The sequence below is a fragment of the Hydractinia symbiolongicarpus genome, chromosome 3, assembly GCF_029227915.1.
Source record: "Hydractinia symbiolongicarpus strain clone_291-10 chromosome 3, HSymV2.1, whole genome shotgun sequence".
NCBI classification, from domain to species: Eukaryota; Metazoa; Cnidaria; class Hydrozoa; order Anthoathecata; family Hydractiniidae; genus Hydractinia; species Hydractinia symbiolongicarpus.
Window position 1 is genome coordinate 10,486,395 of NC_079877.1, and position 21,017 is coordinate 10,507,411.

General features: G+C 33.8%; 2 protein-coding genes across 2 annotated transcripts in view; both read left to right on the forward strand.

Moving 5' to 3' along the window:
- The first annotated feature begins 4,214 nt into the window (after nucleotides 1–4,214).
- Nucleotides 4,215–15,914, forward strand: LOC130635648 (monocarboxylate transporter 10-like). The gene is made up of 5 exons (XM_057445043.1): nucleotides 4,215–4,282; nucleotides 10,043–10,232; nucleotides 12,242–12,855; nucleotides 13,860–14,229; nucleotides 15,700–15,914. Exons 2-5 carry the CDS (start codon nucleotides 10,061–10,063, stop codon nucleotides 15,876–15,878), a joined length of 1,335 nt encoding a protein of 444 aa, XP_057301026.1. The 5' UTR covers nucleotides 4,215–4,282; nucleotides 10,043–10,060; the 3' UTR covers nucleotides 15,879–15,914.
- Nucleotides 9,873–21,017, forward strand: part of LOC130635644 (sortilin-related receptor-like) — a 67,457-nt gene continuing 56,312 nt past the window's right edge. The window contains exon 1 of the mRNA XM_057445036.1: nucleotides 9,873–9,883. The gene's annotated coding sequence lies outside the window, so the exon portion shown is untranslated. The remainder of the gene's footprint in view (nucleotides 9,884–21,017) is intronic.

Here is a 21,017-nt window from a genome sequence, read left to right on the forward strand (position 1 = left end):
TATCCACAAATTTTTGTTTCCAGGGTTTGCAGCTGTTTTTCTTCCTGTTACAGTAGCGTCCGCATACTTCGAATAATGATTTATACGTTTCTTTCAACTTAGCGATAAAATGCATATAGTCCACCGATTTAATACTTTAAAACAAACATAATAATGCATTGTGTGATTGATCATAGCTGTTATAGTGGTGATGCCGATTGGTGTATCTTATTTATTCCACTTCATTCTCGTCTGCAAAACATCCACAAAAGTAGAAAATAGTCAAACTGAGATGTTATAAAAGCATTCATTAAACTTTGAAATTTCGAACTTTGAAAGTAAGGAAGCAACCTTGTCAGTGCATTAGGTTGTCTGTTGGCAGTTTTACAAATTATTTAAATGTGTTTATTAAATCGTAATGTGCAGCTAAACTCATTACTTAATATTTTTACTGTAGTTGAATTTTGAATTTTTTGCAATGTTTCCAATTTTGTAGAGAGTAGAAGGTTGTCTGGAAAGTATATTAACTACGAAAGTATAGCTAATTTAAACCCAAACATTTATCGATTTCATTATATACATTGCTCTAAAAACACCAAATAACAACTTTCAAGTCCAAAATCTTTTTCCTCTTTTAGTTATTGCGTTTTTCATTTTGACAAATTGGCCAAGGGTACGCTTAATCCTTTAGCGGGGCTGCGCTCTTGAAGTGCGTAGTGAAATTTAATTTGCTGCAAATATTAATAGCTTACCGTTATGATATCTTAGACTTTTAATTTTAACGATTGTGAACTTATCAAAATTAAATAAAATAATCCCAAAGTTAAAAGTCCTCGTTTTGTAGAGAGTGGAAGGTTGTCTGGAATATTCCCAAGTGCCATAAAATTGCAATGTTCATAAAAAAAAGACAAAATCTTGTTTGTTTAAGAATTATATGTTGCTTAAAAAATGTTCTTAATTATTCATATTAATACCTACATAAAGGTAAATAATTCAGAAAAAAAAAAGTCCTTTGTCCCTAACTGTTAGCACGTCGAGGTCACTAAAAACATTCTGATTTGTTTTTAATGAAAGTTAGGATTGGGGATTGGTTTACTACGCGCGAGCGAGCACAAGAAAGTATGTAAAATTTTATCGCATTTGCTGTTTCGAATGTATCCGCAGTACGACTTTTTCTTCTGCACACACACTTAGAATACTGGTGTTTTTTTAAAATAGCTGGTTGACCAAACGTTGAACGTCATGTTCAGCGCTTAAGTGCAGGCATGGAAATGTGCAGGTAAACCGTGTCGCACAAAAAGGTGAGGCTTTTAGTACATGTATAAGATGTGTTGCAAAATCCGTCTTTTTTTTTAAATATATATATATTTCCCGCCACTTTGGCTGACATAAACAGGCTAAAACAAGAACTAACTGTCTGTTTAAACAAAAACCCAGTCAAAATTGCAGAACTGCTAGGAGAAATTTCCTTTTTATTTGTAGAGCTTTGTAGAGCTAGCTAGCTTGCCCTCCCACGCCCTATTTTTTAATTCATACAAATCACGAGTTTTGTACTGTAACATCCCTGATAAAAATCAGGGATGATGATAATTTCAATGTCACGTTATGGGAATGGTTATCAGCGACTTAATGTTTGCATGGGTGAAATTACATATAGATTTTGTCTATGCGTAATGTATGTGTCAGCGTTCGAAATTATTACTTCAATTGTTATTAAAGTGAAGGAAAAGCAACAACCCGCAAAAGTCAGTTACGGAATTTTATGAGTTTTAATTTATTAAGGAAATAAAGTTACTACTTCCCAGCATTCTACGTCCTACCATTATGTTCCCCAGCATTCTACTTATGTGTTATTCCCGATAAAGCCTGTGGAAGGATTCACTTAGGCAGACGAGAAATAAAAAGGATCCGTTATTTGAATTTTTATGACATCGCCAAAGTCCCGTTAATACACACATTATTATTTAAACATTATTTTGGAGTTTTGTTTACACGTTTCCTATACGTTGATCAAAATATTGCATAGGATCATGCGCTTTCGACGACCTTTTATGGAAATATTAGGGTTTAAATGTTTTTTGATATCGTCATCAATTCGTTGGGTTCGAAACGGATGAGTTCAAAAAGCTTTCGAAAATCGGCTTAAAATTGGTCTCAGTTGGTCCCTAGTTACCCTCGCAGGAGACGACGTCAATTATTTCCACCTGTTTCCAAGTTATTAAGCCTTAAACATAAAAATGCAATGCAATAATGATAATTCAGCTATTGACGTCACAATAATGTAGTAACGGCAACAAATAGCTAGTTTTTTTGTTGTTTTTTTGTTTTTTTGTTGCAGCGCACTGTAATACATACTTAAAACATTTAAAACATCGACGTTAAACGTAAAAGCATAACAAGTTAACACAAAAAGTTTACATTACAATGTTCATTCATTGTTGGTTCTTGAATCGAGCGCGGCTAGTTTGATATCTGTACTCTCCGAGAAAACTGGGTTATATGAAGCACCTGATCCTCGTATACACGTCACACAAGCTTTAATTAGTGAAAAGTTCAGTTTTGTCTTCAACCAGCAGCTCACTAGAGATTTTGGTTGTTTTCTCTTATTGGACAGTAGTTCTGCAGCACGAGAGAAAAACCTGCTGCATTCACGAGACATTCCACCGTAACATGAAAACACAAGTGGAGTGAATAAACCGAATTCCACATTAATGATTCTCTCATTATAATGCCTTTTCTTCTCGTTCTCGTTCTTTCTGTGAACGGCATCTAGAGTTTGGTGGCATTTGGCTAATGGGTTAAACACCCTCACATCAGCGAGTGCCATTTGCCCCCGAATCCAAAACCCTCTCGGTGACACATCAGCACGCACATCATATCCAGTCAGCGTTGATAATTTCCGAAAAGATTCACCAGTTAGTGGCTGCAAAATTGGTTCTTTTTGCTCTTCTTTGCAGGTCTCGTTAAGAATTTCATCAGTGATATCTGTAATATCATTGTGTCGGCTGCTGACAAACCCGCCTCTTGGGCACGTAAAAGCATGCTCTACGTTGAAAGCAGCACCACAAACGCACACTGTTGGTAATATTTGGAGAGGGATTCCTTATTTCATATTCTTTCAATGGCAATGATGTGAGCCAAATAGATGATCCAATTTATAGGGATGCTTCTAGCAACTTTGCTTTCTTGAACTTTTTTTTTGGAGGTAGAGAAAACAGTAACTGTCCCTGCGCATTGAGGAATAATCGCCAAAAAGATGTTTTATGAAATTATCAATGGCATCATCAAGTGGCTTCAATAGATTCGAAATTGTTGGTAGAGTTCTCATCACATAAACGCATTTATGTTTAAGACCATGACAGAAGGTAGCGTAGGCTGAACGAGGTTGTGTTTTGGCTATATGTGATAATAACCTCAATTCATCACACCATTTCAATACTTTCTTTTCCACAAACGCTTCCATGAAAGTCTTTTTACTGATTGCCCCTCCAAGTTTATCCAAGTAAACCATCCAAGTAATAGTTTGTCGGTAAACAAGCGAAACAAGAAATATCGTCTTTGCAAAAGTTACAGACAAACACACGGCAGCTTCGTATTATTATAAGAGATCTTTTACTTTCTGTAAATATGTTTGTGTTCTCTCTTACGGACAGTTTTTGACTTTTGCGCTTAAATTTGATTTAACAGGATAAACAATTTACTGTATCGGTCTGTAGCAATAACGTACACTTATTGATTTTCGAATGACCTCTTATCAGTCCATTCTTTAAAATTACTTCTGGACACTAGAGTGGACAGTACACTACCACCACCCGTCTCCTAGTCCCAACCCCTACCTCAAACATGATTTTCCTGTTCCTGTAGTAGCGGATGAAAAAAGCATGGCAAAAGTTGTAAAAACTTGCACATTCCCTCGACCGATTCGCGTGTACTGTAATTTCGTTTAAAAGTTGTTAAGACGTACTCCTGGAGTAGTTCATACTGCTTGTATTCTTTTGATCGAACAACACTGATAGTTTAAACTGTTTCGTAACACTACAAATTATACAATATAGAAGTTTTTGAAAATAAATAATTTAAAATATCAGTAAATGACAGCGACACATTAACATTTAATTTCTAGCTTGAATTGACTATCCAACCTCAAAGCTTCTATTGATTTCAAAAATAAAAAACATAATGTCAACTTAAAATTATTTTTTCCTCTTGAGTTTTTTTAACTGATTTGTTTCAGAATTAAACGTAAGCTGTCTATTTGCAATACTTTGCGTCGTATGAGAATGTTCTGAAAATTAGTTAAGAGGTAAGATTCCACTGTTTATATTTTTACAAAAAATACTTTATCAGCAGGAAAAAAGGCGAGAAAGTAAGGAATTTTAACTAAAATGTCCTGCCAATTAAATTCGCCACCGAATTAAATCCTCGGCCAATAATTTCTCCGAGTTACTTAAACCCGACCATAAACATTACGAGAAATTCATCATCAGCAGCAGTGGATACAAAAATATAATTTCTCCTAATAACAAGAAGGTTCAACAAAGACAACAGATAACAAGAATTCAACATTTGTCCCAACAAACCAGATTGGAAGCTCCTGGCAAATAAATTCTGAAGGAGCTGCAGGTATTTTAGGCGATAGTAGACCATGTAATTAGAGATATTATCAGCAGGAAACAGAAATGATTATAACCAACCAGTTGATGAATCAACAGGAATGTTGTAAGTGCAAAGCAGACTTCTTCTTGTTGCTGTTGTTTTTATTGTTGTTTTTGTTGTTGCTGTTGTTGCTGTTGTTGTTGTTGTTGTTGTTTTTACAATAGACAGCTTAAATTTGTTGAAAATACATAAAAAAATACAATAAGCATTTTCTTGCTTTCTTGCTGTACAAATCGTACAGCAAACTATTGTAGAACAACTTGCTCAACACTTTTATATGTGAGAAATCAAAACCACCGTTTCTTATACATTTCTACGCATGCAGTAGAGAATCTATGATGGATGGTTATCTCCAAGCAACTAGTTATTCCTAATAAATATATATATGTATATATTATTATTATTATGGATGGATCATTCAGCATGAAAACAGAACAATCTCGCAGTTGATTCACCCGAAGTTCGCATAGACATAGGCTAAATAAATACAAGACACCGGGCGATAGAAACATAGACCATCATAAAAACAAGAACTATGAACACAGTAGAACAGTAGAATGAAAAATAAAAAAACCAATGTACACAAACTTACGAAATTATTTTTTACAAACCACACCCCACAGAAACCATCAATAACTTAACACTAATGATACAACACAGAACTCAAAACACTTCCTCTTATATGTGTTTTTAACATGAACGGCACGGAGACTACAGTCACACGGGGGACAAGACTGTACTAAATATGATTCGCAAGTGGTACTTTAAAGGAGAGCGCAATGCTTTATCCATGTGTTGCTAACACACGGCAGCAACGTACTAAATCATTTTTATAGATCTTTCAAAATAATGGTTGATTGAGAAATAACAAAATGCCGCAAACAAAAAAATGTTCGCCGAACAACAACTTGTAAACAAAAATAGCCTTCGAGTACCAATCAAAGTATTATTCTACATAAATTCTATGAGAAAATCAACAGATGACCGTATGATGGAAGTTGGAATGAATATGTGAAGAATTCGACAGGCGAATGCTTGATAAAAACGTCGAGGAGGAATGAAGCTGTGTATTTTTTTATGTTGTATTAGCTTATGACGCGCCACGGAACGTACAAGATGGTATACCGATCGGACGTATCTTGGTCTGTTCGTTTGCTTTTGACGATTATATTTTGTTGCATTGTTTGGAAAAGGAGTCATTGTAGCACAGATGTTTACAATAATGTAGGAATATCACTAACACAAGATTATGTTAAAACGATGTGGAATTTACAGTACACAAGTAAACATAAAAAATTACGAACAAACGATCGCTTTTTGGTGATCATTCTTTTACTTTCTGGAGATATCGAAACTCAACCTGGACCCGAAGGAAGATTGCCGGACCTGTCGAAATTACTTGGTCAGAGAGGTCTAAAAGTTTTCCACCAAAATGTTAGAGGATTACTTGCAAATATAGATGGAGTAAAAACTTTGTTATGCGATTTTAAAGAGATTGATATTCTTACATTATCAGAAACACACATAAACACTGATACATTCAACGAAAATTGTGAACTTTACCGTCTGCCGGGGTACACATTTATAAATCGCAACAGAAAGAAGGGTACTTATGGTGGCGTCGGAATGTATATTTTTGAAAGAGTAAAGTGGGTACGTAGAGAAGAGCCAGAAAACGAGAAAGTTGAATGTATTTGGATTGAAATTTTTTTGAAAATTGGAAAGAGTTTTCTTGTAGGATCGTTATACAGACCCCCGGTTGGATCTAAATATCTACCATCAAACTTTAGCTCGCTATTAAACGATATGCTTGATATAGTGATTAGTGAATTAAAAGAAGTTACAATCCTTGGAGACGCAAATGTTAAAGACGTTTTTGTTCATTTTGGTTTTGAACAAATTGTTATAAAAGCAACAAGAATTACCAACGACTCTAGAACGTTAATTGACACCATTTTACAACGCATCGAACAAACATTCCATCGCATGACGTCATACCAACTAGCATAGGAGATCATGATATGGTTGGCTACGTACGAAAAATAAACTCTGAGAAAATTAAACCTAAGAATATAAAATGCACAAACTTTTTAAATTATGACCACGTTAAAATGTGCGAAGAGTTGCGTAATATAAACTGGGAGCCTTTATACTTATGTACAAACGTAAACACTGCATGGTCGTTTTTTAAAGATAAGCTTACAAACATTTTCAACAAACATGCACCAGTAATTGATAAACGTGTGAAGGGTCGTTTATGCCCTTGGATGACAACTGATATCCGTGTATTAATGACTGACAGGGACAAAGCACTACGTTATGCTCGGAAAACCAATAAAGCCTGTGACTGGACCGCCTACAAAAAACTGCGAAACAAGTGCACAAATGCTGTGAACATGGCTAAGTTTAATTCCAACAAAAAGCTTTTAGAAGAAAATTCAGATAAACCAAGGAAGTTTTGGCAGACAATAAAAAATATCATGCCTTGCAAATCCAAAGGAACGTCCTGTAGATCACACTTTCTTGAAGACGGTTGTGTTAAAGCTGACACTCCTGTTCAAAAATCTAACTTACTAAGCAATTTCTTTTCAAATGTTGCAATGACTTTAACAAAGAAATCCATTTTCATGAAAGATTTCATTTGGCGCCAAACAAAAAAAGTCGAACCAATAACGACACAAAGGTTTGATTTTAAATATGTTTCCAAGTCTTTCGTAGAAAATTAATTAAGAACTTAAAACGCCACAAGGCAACTGGTATTGATAACCTTCCACCAGCTTTGATGAAAGATAGTGGTAATGAATTATCACAACCGCTATGTTTCATAATCAACTTGTCACTGAGTACAGCAGACGTACCTACAGAATGGAAACACGCTACTGTTACACCAATACACAAGTCGGGACCATCTACCAAAGTTGACAACTATCGTCCAATTTCGATTCTACCGATTGCCTCAAAAATCCTTTAACAAGCTGTACATACACAATTGATGGAGTACCTGGAGAATGATGACACCGTGTTGTATGTTGCACACAAGTCCGTACAGGATATTGAAAATGCTTTGAATAATGAACTTAAAAATATATCGGTAGTGGAAAAAAATTATCATCTATACCACACAAACCGAATATTAAATTTGGTACAGTTGATATTAACGTAACGAAGCGCTACAAGTATCTTGGTTCTACAATTGATCCAACTCTAACTCTATCAGATAACTTCAACAAAACATATAAAAAAGCTTCTTCTCGTTTACGTTTGTTACAAAATCTGAGAAAGAACATGGACAATAATACTGCCACAACAATTTACAACACTATGATTATACCACTGGTAGTTTTCAACAGTATCATAAAGTTGAACTTCTCAACCGAAATAAATAAATTGAATTCCCTGGACAGCCGTGCAAAACAGATAGCCAAAAACGCAAACATCAAATCAACTTACACTGTTATTTTGCAACATGCTTGTAAAACAGTGGAGAAATGCATTTTTTGTTATATAGGAGCGAAAATATATAACAGTTTGCCACTAGATATACGAAAAGCGACAACAGTGAATGAATTTAATCAAAAGATCAAAGATTTCGTATTTTAGATTATTATTTAGCTAATATTTTTTACGGTGGTTCTTAATTTTCTTTTTTGGTCTCGTATTAGTTTTCAACATTTTATTTTCTCACATTCGTTTCAATCTATCTAACTATTTATTTTGAAAAACATATTATATTATACATGTGCGCAGACTTATCATTTATAGTTTTCTATTTTTAATATATACTTAGTAAATTTACCCTTCTCTCTCACATTTGTTTGGATATAGTCTGTTTGGGTATGTTTATTATCTTCTCTGTCTATTATATAAATATTTTTCTTTTGAATAGTTTCTACTTTTTAACATATCTATAGTAATTTTAGAGCATATTTTATATATAATTTATTTTTTTAAATCATTACTTTTATATTTTAAACAGGACACATATTTATAGCAGTTTTTTAAAACTGAAATGTACATAGCCTGTATAAATATTCCGATAAATAAAAAAAAAAACTAAATGCATGGCCTTTTAAAAGTGTTTTTTGATTTTGCCCATTACAAATTACTCTTTTACCTTAGTTGTAGACGCCTATAAAATCTTATAATTCGAATTTCAGGAATTGACGTAATGGGAGGGGGAATGTAAACAAAGGATCCTAATAAAAAATTGTCACGTATATATGTCATTACAGCAGTTTTACAGTGACGCAGTTAAGCGGATGTTTCACAAATACCAATTTGAAAAAAATAATTACAACCTACGCACCAATCAAAACATTTTTGTATATTTATTTATTGGCAGCCATTCAGTAAAACTATAAAACCAAGGTACACTCGAAAAGTTTTTCTTTGGGTAAGAAAGACGATATATTGTGGGGAGAATTTCTCACTTGATTAACAACATTCCAGGAATAAGACCGAGGCGTATAACGTTTTCAGCTTATTGAAACAGTAAATAAAAAGATTGTATCGATATCAACAGGCCTGAAATATATAATAATTATTTCTCATTCTGCTTTAGAAAGTCCCAAGTTTTGCGGAAAACGTTTGATATGTCAAGCTAGACAAGTTGGTAATGTGTGTCTGTTATATTCAAAATGCATCAGTAGTCACTCGTCTTAGAAATTTACCCCCTTTTTCACAAATATTTTTTCATCCCTCTTCTGCACAAGTATTTTGTGCTAGGTTGTAGGTAGACATGTATGTAGCTTTTGTTCAATTAAAATTATTTCTGTATGAGTTTTCTAGTGAGAAGAAAGGAAGTCTTTAGCCGAGAATGATGCCACGTGACATTTGAACTAAGAGAGTGACTCCGAGACTCTGTGTGTGATCTTACTATTTTGCTTCTCTAACGTGTCGCTCAGTGGGTATAAAAAATCAATGCTTAAAATGCTTCAAAATTTTACTTTTATAATTCTAACTTCAATACAAATAAATGAGATTCAGTATTCCAGAAGAAAAGGGATATATAATGCCAAAATAACAAGCCAACTACACGAATTGTTTGATCAAACTCAAATTGCCTTTACTAGTTGATGAATATAAAGAGAAGTATTTAGAAATATCGATTGCTGATACATTGCAAAATCACAGGATGCTTATTATGAGAGACAATGTATGTCACACAGTATTACGTGACCGTATACAGGATGTCTGAGCAAGTAAAGTAGTTGTCTTAATTCCTATACATAACTGCGACTTTGTGTTTTTATATCAAATTAAAAATACAATAAATAATTAGTCTATTACTTGCACATAGACAGGAGACAAACAACCGTTATGAGAAAATATAATTATATTTCTATCATAATTTTAGACATATTTGCAATCTACCGTTGAAAAATTAATTTTGTGTGTCTCTTTTTAGGCAAAACTTTAGAAAAGAATGAATAACAGTAGAATCATCAAGGGAAGTCATTCATCAGATAGTGGACGGTGTTGGGTGATGTTATTCTGCTCTTCAGTAATCCTTTTCCTTGTTTTTGGTGTGCATTATACATTTGGTGTACTGTATCCATGCTTGTTGAGAGAATTTAAGCAAGAGGAGAGTAAAACAGGTATAGATGATATCAAATGTAAATGTATGACATCAAGGTAATTTTTAAGGAAGGATATAAAAGACATTGCAAAGGGAACGTCCATTTTAGACATTATCAACCTTACTAGTCTAAAATAACTCCCATTATTAAATTCTTAGGTTAAATAATTTAAAAAGCAGTTTTACTTTTAAATCTTTATCCTCTACTTAATTCTTTCAACGCGGCGTAGACAAAAATTGGCGATTGGTTTTGGTCCATGAGAGTTTAATCCCTAAAATTACAAGCGTCAGCCTTCTAAAGTCCATAGGATGCGCTCTTCCATTCTTCAATTCCATTCTAAGCAATTTAAGAATAAGCAAAACATTTTATCTTGGTAAACTTTTATGTATAAAAAAAACGCAGCTGTAATCAAAATATTTATAAAGGCCTTTCAGAATGTATTCGACAAATAATACATCAAATTTACTAAAAAATACAATACTTAACAGAATAGTTAATAGCATATTGTACCGAAAATTTTTGAAAAATTTTTCCCAGAAGCAAAAAAATAGTTTAGTTTAGTTTAATCAAAATATTTTGATTTTATTCAATAATTAAGCAAAGATCAAAGAATACCGACATTCGATAGCACGTGAGAGTCACAGATTTTTTGTCTTGTGAAATTGTTGTGTGGCTTGTTGTGGAACAAATAAGCAAGCGAAATTTTGAAATTATCAAGCGCAAAGTTTTAAAAAGAGTGACGAAAGGAAAATGACTGGATCAACTTATTAAATTTCGTGAACCGGTTACACTTTTAAGAAAAGCTGTGTTAGAAGCAACTTGTTGCATTGTTAGAGTTATAGTCATCCCATAAGCGACCAATCTCGTCCCCAGGACTTATTATTATTAAACGTAGAAAGCCCTGTGACGAGGTTAATAAACACGACGAATTTGTAAGTGTGTGCTGATAAGGAAAAATAAATTAAATGAGGGATATATAAAATCTGAATGATTGCTAAGTTCTAAAATCACAAGCAATTGAAAATACTTTCCTGTACAGCAGGTAGCCGACAAATCAGTTGAAAACATTTTCTATTCTTCAAAAAATTGATGTTCTACTAAATTCAAAACAATTCCACCACTCAACCCCCACCGCTCCCTCCCCTCTCCTTCTTCTCTAACGTTGGATTGACGTTCAGAGTGCACATTTCCATTCATCGACCCTAACAGAGAATAAAGTTTATAGTTTTAGCTAAGCCGAAAAATGATTTGAAAGTGAGACTTTCTGAATTGATCTAAAAAACACCCACATTTTTGGGAAACGCGCTTACAGAACATATGTATATGTATAGGGTGCTTTGTAGTTACTGACAAACATTTTAATTGCTACTAAAAGAGGCTAAATAGTAAGTAAGTAACGGGAAATTTTAACGTCCTCGGGGGTTCCATCCTAACGGTTGGCTCTTTCTCCCCTCCGACTGTAACTATGTTACATTACCACTAGAGATACGATTAGCATTTCTCTAACGTGCTTGCCTGCCACACAAGCTGGTCAGCAGTTAATAGATGGCACCAAATGGGCTGACAGCACTGCATTTAAAGTGCGCCGGAATGGGGATTCGAACCTGAAACCTTATGATTACAAGTCGAATGCGCTACCACTATACCATCGCCGCTTTATGGTATTAATGGTATTACATTTAAAAAATCTGTAGCTTACTTTTTTTATCTCTTAAAATATTCAAAATAAAATTCAAAATAATTATTCAAACAAAGTAATCTACACTGTTTGCTTCACTACCTTCTAACATGTCTTTTCTTAAAATGTGCAGCCTAGTTTTCACGTCACCGCTTCAACAACACCTTGTGTACGCTTTGATATCGCTGCATTTTCAAAACCATCTCTTTTTCTATTAACTACTAGCCGGGCCTACTGGAATGTTATAACATAGTTGATTAAACGCATTGAAAATTGTGTCTTTCCTGAGATTTGCAGAAAAATTCCCCAACAAAAAAACACACTTGTCTTCTTTTTTTTTTCGTTTTAGCCAGCGTTGGCTCGTTATCATCTGGACTGCTCTTCTTATCATCCTTTGCAGCGATCAAAACATGTGAATGGACAAGTGTGACAACAACATGTATCATTGGTTCCCTACTGAGTGGTGCCGGACTAATATTAACATCCATAGTAAAAGAATTTGTTTTTCTGTATTTCGTCTATGGTGTGTTATTTGGCGTTGGTTCAAGTTTTTTGTACACTCCCTGTTTTGTTATGATCACTAAGTGGTTTTGCAAATATCAAACTGTTGCAACTGGTATCGCCGCTGCGTCCGACACATTGGGTGGGGTTGTATTATCGCCTGTTATAGATTATGTAATTCAAACAAATGGGCTACGTGAAACAATTAAATCAGCTGGAATTTTTTACTTAATAGTGACTTTGTTATGCTCACTTTCTTATAAGTTCTTGGACGATAAAAATGTCGAGAGATATGACTCTGAGCAAGACAGCGTGTTACTGAAACGATGTAAACTTTCAGAAGAGAAAAAGAAGAACGTTTTACAAACGAATTTTCAATTATGCCGCAATAGACGTTTTCTGATGTTTCTACTTGTCATGATGGTTACAAATTTCACCTATTATATTCCAGTTATCCATTTGGTATGTTTTGTCCTGCCAGAGTATTGGGTTGATTAATAGTGACATTACCTCAGGGTCGTAATAGCCTGGACAGGGGTGCAGGGGTGTTGGTCCCCTTTCCTCACTTCAAAAAGCAGTTTTGGTTGGTCATGTTTTTATAAGAGATACTTATGCTAAGGGTGGGGTCAAATTTAAAAAAAAGTTCTTTTAAATTATAACTTAATTAACAAATGCAGTTAGAAAATTAGGAGGGAATCGATATTATTATTATTCAATGCGCCTTTGCAGTCCAAGAAAAGCCCTTCAAATCGAAATTGCTCTTCTCCTTTGGACCCAAAAAAGCCATATTTAAGGTTGTGGGTACAACGTGGACATACCACTAAGCACTCAAAAAACTAAATTTTAGTTCGACGTTCGTTTGTTTTATTTTATATTGTCAGTCTCATTGAAAGTACCATATTTGTTTTGATTTACTCATTATTCTTTGGAATCAAATTTTGGCGCGTTTTTTTATATGCGATCTACCATGAAAAATTATGCACACGGATACTCCTTCCCGTTTTTTCTTTTTGTGAGCTCTCTAATGATGGGAATGTCACTCCTAACTTTTATGAAGGTACCCTCTTTTTTATAAATGCGACATCTATAAGCACACTGAAGCTTGGAAATCTCTAAACATTAAGCATAAGTGAAGAATAATCTCAGTCTGAACTTCAGTGGCATAATCCTGAAGTTCAGAAAGAAAACATTTGAAGCATTCCAGAAAAATCGAATTCTACAATTACATATTTCAGATGCACATATATTCTGAATGTCAAAAAATCTTTTTGAACATGATCGAAATCTTAAATGTTCCTGAAATTTGTTACTATGCTGTGGTTAGAGCATAAACAAAGTAACTCAACATTTCAAGCATGTTCCAAGCATGCTCTGAGGCTAAAAGCACACGAAGTCAAAAATCCGGATAATTATATTAAATCTATCACACCACTATAACACTGAATGCATAATTTTTGTTCTTGCAGGTCAACTATGCAGAGCATTTAGGAATTTCATCCACCTCATCAAGTTATTTAATTTCCATTTGGTCAATCAGCAGTATATGTGGCAGACTGCTTTATGGCAAGTTCATCAGTTACCATCGCAAGTGTATTTTATGGGTATACCAAGTATCTATGTGTTTCAGTGGGATCGTCTCACTAGCTGCATACTTTTTTACAAACTTTTGGATGTTGGCTGGCTATGTTGTAATTTATGGACTCTTAGATGGTTCGTTTATCGGATTGCTTAGTCTTTTTACCTTGAAAATCGTTGGTCTGCAAAATTTTGCACAAGGTTATGGAATCATGTTAACAATCATTGGGTTGCCTATAGCGTTAGGTCCTCCAATTATAGGTAATATAATACAATATTTATTACTAGTTTTTTTTAATAAAAGGGTTTGAAAAACGCATTTCATTCGCTCTAACATGGCTTTTTTGCCATATATTTTTGAAACTCTGCTGAAAATATATGTTAGACAATGAACTCTGCTCAAACAACAAACTTACCATTAAAACTAACATTTACATCTTGGTTGCAATTTACATACTCAGGTTAAACCCTTACTAATCTATAATATCATAATTACTACCTCTTATTTAAGAAGAATAAAATTAAAAATCCCGAATAAGCATATCTATTATTTAATTTTTGATAAGGTACAAGCAAATTTTTGTACGATTCAGTGCCGGAAATCAAGAAACAACTAAAACTCCTGAAGAGAAAGAAAACTGCTGATGTTGACGAAATTCTGACTTGTATTGTCAAGGACAATTGCCACGAACTAGCTCCTTTCATAGCGCATCTGATAAATATCTCTTTACAATCAGGACTTACACCAACTGAGTTAAAAAAAGAAAAAGTTACGCCGATTTATGTAGACAGCGAAAAATCCAACAGCAATCACTACCGATCATTCTCAGAGTTGTTGATAATTTCTAAACTGTTAAAACGATAAATACTACCAGCTTATTGAACACTTAGAGGCGAGTAATCCTTTGTCTTCAAATCAATATGTTTTTAGAAAAAAGAGGAGAACAGAATCAGGCGCTATCAAATTTCTTGTTGATATTCATCGAGCAATGGACACGCCCAAACTTACTAGAGCTGTGTCTATAGACCTTAGGGAAGTGTTTGATAACACCATCCACTGGTCAATGTTGGACAAACTATGTAATTGTTGGTAATGAAGAATCATGGTTCACAGATTATCGTTTTAATAGATGCTTAATAGGATGCTATAAAAGACTATTATCTCATGCTCAACCAGTGTACTGTGGAGTACCCCAATGCTCCATTATAGGGCCACTTATTTCTAAAGCATTTTAATGTTATTTCTTTGTTTAAAAAATGTGAAATGGTAATGTACGCAAAGGATACGAGGGTGCTCTGACAGAAGAATAGCTGTAATTTCGCCTTGGATGGAACAAAACGAATTGATTATAAATATTAAAAGGAAAAACGGAAGTTATGCTGTTTGGTACAAAATTGCGAGGATTTCAAAAATCCCAATTTGTAAACATTCGAAAGTCTCTTTTATGTATCAACTTTTTTTACCAGTATTTTAATTTTATTTTTACGTATACATAATATTTTATTTTTAGCCTTCTCATGCTATCATCTCATTATATTTATGTTATATTTATTTAGTCCCACAGATCTTGTATGAAAAATAGGACTTTATTTACTAACGCAATATATCTTATAAAAATTAAATATTATTGAGGAAAAAAAATATTTTCTCTCTTAAAACGACTATAGTAGCTTGGCCACTACAACAAGAGAAAAGGATACCACTACATGTAAACTCTTTTATTGTTTCAGGTTTCATCAATGATCATAAGCTGTGTCCGCCTGCATCAATGTTTCTCTTTAGTGGCTTGCCATTTGTGTTTGGTTCTATACTGATGCTGTTTGTGATAAAATGGCAAAAAGAAGAATCAGTGGTCCATGATAAACATAAAAAATCAAATGAAACTGTTTGTTTCGTGTCTGCTGTATAAAAAACTTTAGTGCGAAAACTATTACTTTTGTGGCAAGTTTGTATCTTTAATACAACAGTCTCTCCCTATCAGAAATTCTCAAACTGTCGGTCAATTTATACAAATGGAGAAAGGTTCGAGATTCGAGAAAATCCAGTAAAGGACCAAGCTATTTGTTGAAAGTAGAAAGATATTCCACACAAAAGCGTCTGAGATCCATCCACACCAAATTCCCGTACACATGTAGGACTTCTTTCGAACTAAATTTTGTTCTGATTTTTTTACTAATCAATAATATTGCCGGGACTTGCTTTTGAACTTGTTAAAAAAGGTTATTGGAACTCGCACGGCAATTTATTCATAAAGGAAAAAGTTTGCGATAAAGTAAGGATGTAAGGAGAAGAGAATCCGGCAAAAAATCAAAAAAAATGTTTCAGGAAGCGACATATTTGTGATTGAGAACGTTTGAGATACAGAAAGTCTACTGCATGTCCGTTACCCCCATACACATAGAATCCGGAGACTACAAACTATAAACTATGAATTTTCTCATCGTAATTAAACGCTCACATGTATTGACTAGGATCTGTTCTTTCAAAAAAATTTCAGCTGAACTTTTTCACTGATTATTATTATAGCTAGGCCCTACTCGAATTTGTGCTTTAAATTAGACGTCTTGAAGTAGAACTATCAAAATTTGGATTTATATTTTTACTTTTTGACACATGATAAAAATCGGTTTGTGTAAAGTGATAACAAAGTGGCGGGATGAAGTCATTTTTCCCGAAAAATACTTCAAATTATATTTAATGACAAGTTTCTATTATTAAGGAATTATCTACTCCCAGCTTTTAGTATCTGGATGTTCCTATAATAATTTTATTCTGTTTGTAGCGTCTGTATCTTGGGACTTTTGGAAGCTCCTGGAGCTACAGATATCTTTTTAAAAAGCCAATTAAAACTCCGAAAACGTTTCTATATTTAGTACAACGAAAATTGTCCGTAATAAGCGCCGACATTCGTACGTTTTGAGGTGGGACCATACCAAAACACTAAAAGTAAATCAGCTTTTTTATTTTTTTTTTATGTCAAGTACAGGAACATTATATTCATAAAAACTTGAAATGTATGAAAATACATCAGTATCGTATCAATATCGTATTAGTATCGCATCAATATCGCATCAGTATCGTATTAGTATCGCATCAGTATCGCATTAGTATCGCAGGAGTATCGTATCAGTGTTGTGTCAGTATCGTGTCACTATCGTATCAATATCGTGTCGGTATCGTCTTCCCATTTTGACAGCTAGTACATGGCCTAGTACTCGCTGTTATTTTTTTCGAAAAAAAAATAAATGAACGTTTTTTATGCTTTAAAAATCGATCTTGTGTAACATATATGTCGTGTGTGATAGAAAAATGTTGTAAAGCCTACCATTGTGTCAGAAAGGAGGAGCAGAAAATGTCGACATTTCAATGAATGACACTGCAAGATGAGTTATAGGGCAAAAATGTACCAGGAAAGCGTTGTATATCTTCTCATTCGTGCCCCCTGGTAATCTATTTAATGTTACTCTTATCAGCACAAAATTTGTACGTGGGACGCAGTTCTACAGGGGAGTGCTAATATAATATTTCATCCTTAGGGCGAGAGCGATTCTCAAGTTGAGTGTGAAAGGGGCAAAGAAATTATTTTTAAATTACTCTTTCTAAAGTGCACCCTGTTAGTTTTATCTGGTTTTCCCTCATAAAATTGCTTGTATAAACCTATTTTCACAGTTTTTCTTTTTACCTTGGAGGCCTTGTGAAATTTATAAGAAAATGAATTTGTTTATATAAATAACCAATTACATCACTTCAAGAACAATCTAAAAATTTTTAGATGATGACCAATAGATGAGGACATATTTAGTAAGCATAATAGCCAAAAAAGCCAACCTCGATCACAGGACCTGTTGTCTCTTTTTGCATCTCGAATGGAGACACGAACATAAGCACAGCACCGATGAGAGAGAAAAAAAGCCCTGAAAACGAGGTTGTGTTAACTAAAGAAAATATAAAAATTGTGTTTTTCTCATTGAAGCAAACCCTGTCTCATTTTTTAAGAGCATCAGATTTCATTTTTTTATTTTTATTTTATTATATATTAAATAGTATTGGAAGGGGAGGTATATACTCCATCAGAAATGTTCCTAACACCTGCTATATCATTTAAATATAAATACCGCCCAATAAGGTCTTCTTGTGCTTTACTTAGCCCTTTAAGTTACAACCTTATTTCTTATGTGGCCCATTTCTCCCTAACTAGTAGGGGTGGGGCGCTAATAAAAGGTTGGGCGTTAATTTAAAAAAAATCAACAAACAAAGTCGCACACCCTATTAATTAACACATGGACTTATACTTGGGTACTCGTAACTAGCATTATCAGTGACAAACATTTTGTAATCTATGGCCTAACATACGAAAGCGTTTTCTTTCAGTAAACAATTCTAGATTGTGTATATTTGTTAGTGTAATCGTAGCTAATTATTTTGATCTTCTGGGTTTGCAAGCAATTACATATAACAATGTATCATAAGCTCTTTAAATATCTCAAAAGATCATCTAATTCGTTTGCATGCTACTCCTAATAAAAAATCATGTCCAACGAATCGCTGATCTTGCTATGGTTGCAGGGCCCACAAAACGGTAAAAAAGTTATTTCTCTTTTCATTATAACTTGGTACCGAAAGCTCATTTTTTTATTTTTGGAAACCCTAACTATACATTGCTTTGTTTTTGATAATTATCTCTTGATACGCACAGACAAACTGTCATTTGTGGTAAATTGTAAACATTGGATTCACATTTGGCGTATAATTTTCGTTTTATGAAAAGCCTTTTTGTGATAAGTTAGTTTGTATTTCGTGTTATTGTGTGCAGTGTTATAATAATACTATCGCTTTAGTTTCATGGTACATATTTTAGTAATTATAGATTATGTACCGTGTCTTATGTTACTTGCTTGGTTCGAGTTTGACCGTAATGCTTTAAATAAACACACGAACGGCTTAATGATATTTTACAATTTTTATATGGGAAGTCTATACGGCTTGAAAGAGATAAGCATTTAATAAAATGTTGTATTTTTTCTTGCATATTTTTTTACATAATATATACACCATCATAAACATTGTAACCGGTACTCACATTAAAAGCTTCTCTTCCGATATTTCATTTGAGTTTTAAAAACGATGATCGGTCAAAGTCATTATTTACATCATATTTGGATAATCAGCACTTCAAAGGTCTGTTAGAGTTGGTTTCTGTCAATGTCGAAAAGAATCATGAAAAAGGGAGGCGTTTATGCAGGGGCGTTAATAGAAGGGTGTGTTTAAGTTGTTGACAATTTTTTTGTCATGTTTTTTTTACTGAGTCAACTTCAGCGTTATTATTTGTCTCAATGTCCCGTTTGTCTTGATCATATTTTCAACTCAGTGTTTAGACACGCGCCATCGAATGGTATGACAAAAAATGTCGAGACCATTTGGACTGTTTATGTTTCCTCAGTGTATGTGATGTGAAATACAGTCCAATTTAGCTAAATGCAGCTCCAGAGAAAAAGGCGATAATTATAAAAGTATGTTAGTGAAAACTTTAACGGGATTATTTACGAGAAAAGGCAACAAGTGTTTTCCAGAAATTGAAGGCTTGCCCTTTTTGACTTCTTTTCATATTTTGTAATATTTTTAATAATATTTCACTCATAATTTATAGTGTATTTCTCTTACCTCACCGACAGCGAAATAAAAAAAGAAAACACGGTACAGATATGGACAGTTCGAATTTCTTACTTGTCTCGCTTGAACCACGCTGTTATCAAAAAGGTGTTTCAAAAATAGCGCTATTTAGCAGCAAAGTTTTATTAGCGAGGAGTCTCGAGCGTAGTGTAATTAAACGCAACAAAATATGGCATAAATTTTAAGGCCCATCAGATCGCTTTAACCACCTTTTTTGTATCAAACAAAATTCACCAGACAAAACCCAACAAGAAACTCTTTGTCAAGATATGAATGTTGCCAGGCTCAGGAAGCTCACTCTAAATCTCTGTTAAAGAGGTTCTGGTGAAAATGTGTTATGTTTTAGTAGAAATGTTAGAGTCCATATAGGATTTTCACACCGGAGCAAAAGATGTATTTTAATTGGAAATTTATGTTTGATATTACGCGTTGTTGTCTCCCATTGCTGATACTTTTAATACAGGTCGCGAAAACAATGACCTAAAAACAAGGTGGATAATTTTTATAGTGACTGCAATGGCTTATATTAAGTGCAGATAATATCGCAAAAACCTTTGCATTTCGCGAAAATTAACTTTCACGAATTTAAGGAGAACTATGTTTCGCCTTTAAAACTTTCACTAATCGATACACTTCGGTAAATTTGAGTAAGTATTTTTGTCTGTCCGTGTGCGCAAAAAGTGTTGTGCAGCTGGCACATGGAATAGCGTGTATTTTAAAACTGACGACCCCGTTTGTGCTGTTTGTTAGCCTATTTAAAAAATGCTTTAACGTTTTAAAATATATGGCATAAAAATGTGTTTTGGCGTAGAAATAATAGATGCTCTGCTAATAATATACACTTTATGTAGTTATATGCATACAATCAGCTGAGTTACAGATAATACTCCTCAAAACAAAAAGAAGAGATTTTAATTGTAAAAATTTAAACGATTAGTTGCTAGCCGATAATACCTCCGTGGGAATAATTTATCATTGTATTTAAAGTTATTATTAAAGGTAATATATCATTGCGAACAGAATATGAAAAGATAATCTTTGGGTCAACACTATTAAATCACTCACGAATATATAATCCAGACATACAACTTTCTGATAAAAAAAACAAGGAGGCATGGGTAAAAGGTTGCTAAACGGCTAAAAAATACGTTAGTACTCACGGTCTGATTTTCCACTACTAAAACAAAATTTAAAACTGCGTTGAAAGCAAATGAAACTTTCTTGTGAGAAAAATATAGCAGTCTTTTGCCCAAGCCATTTTTTTATGAAAGCGAAGAAGCCCTGTGAATGAGAGATTGGTGTATCAAACTAATGATCGCACGCCGGTCAAATTGACCACTCCAATGTTTGTTGGTGTTAAGATATTGGTTGGAAAGCA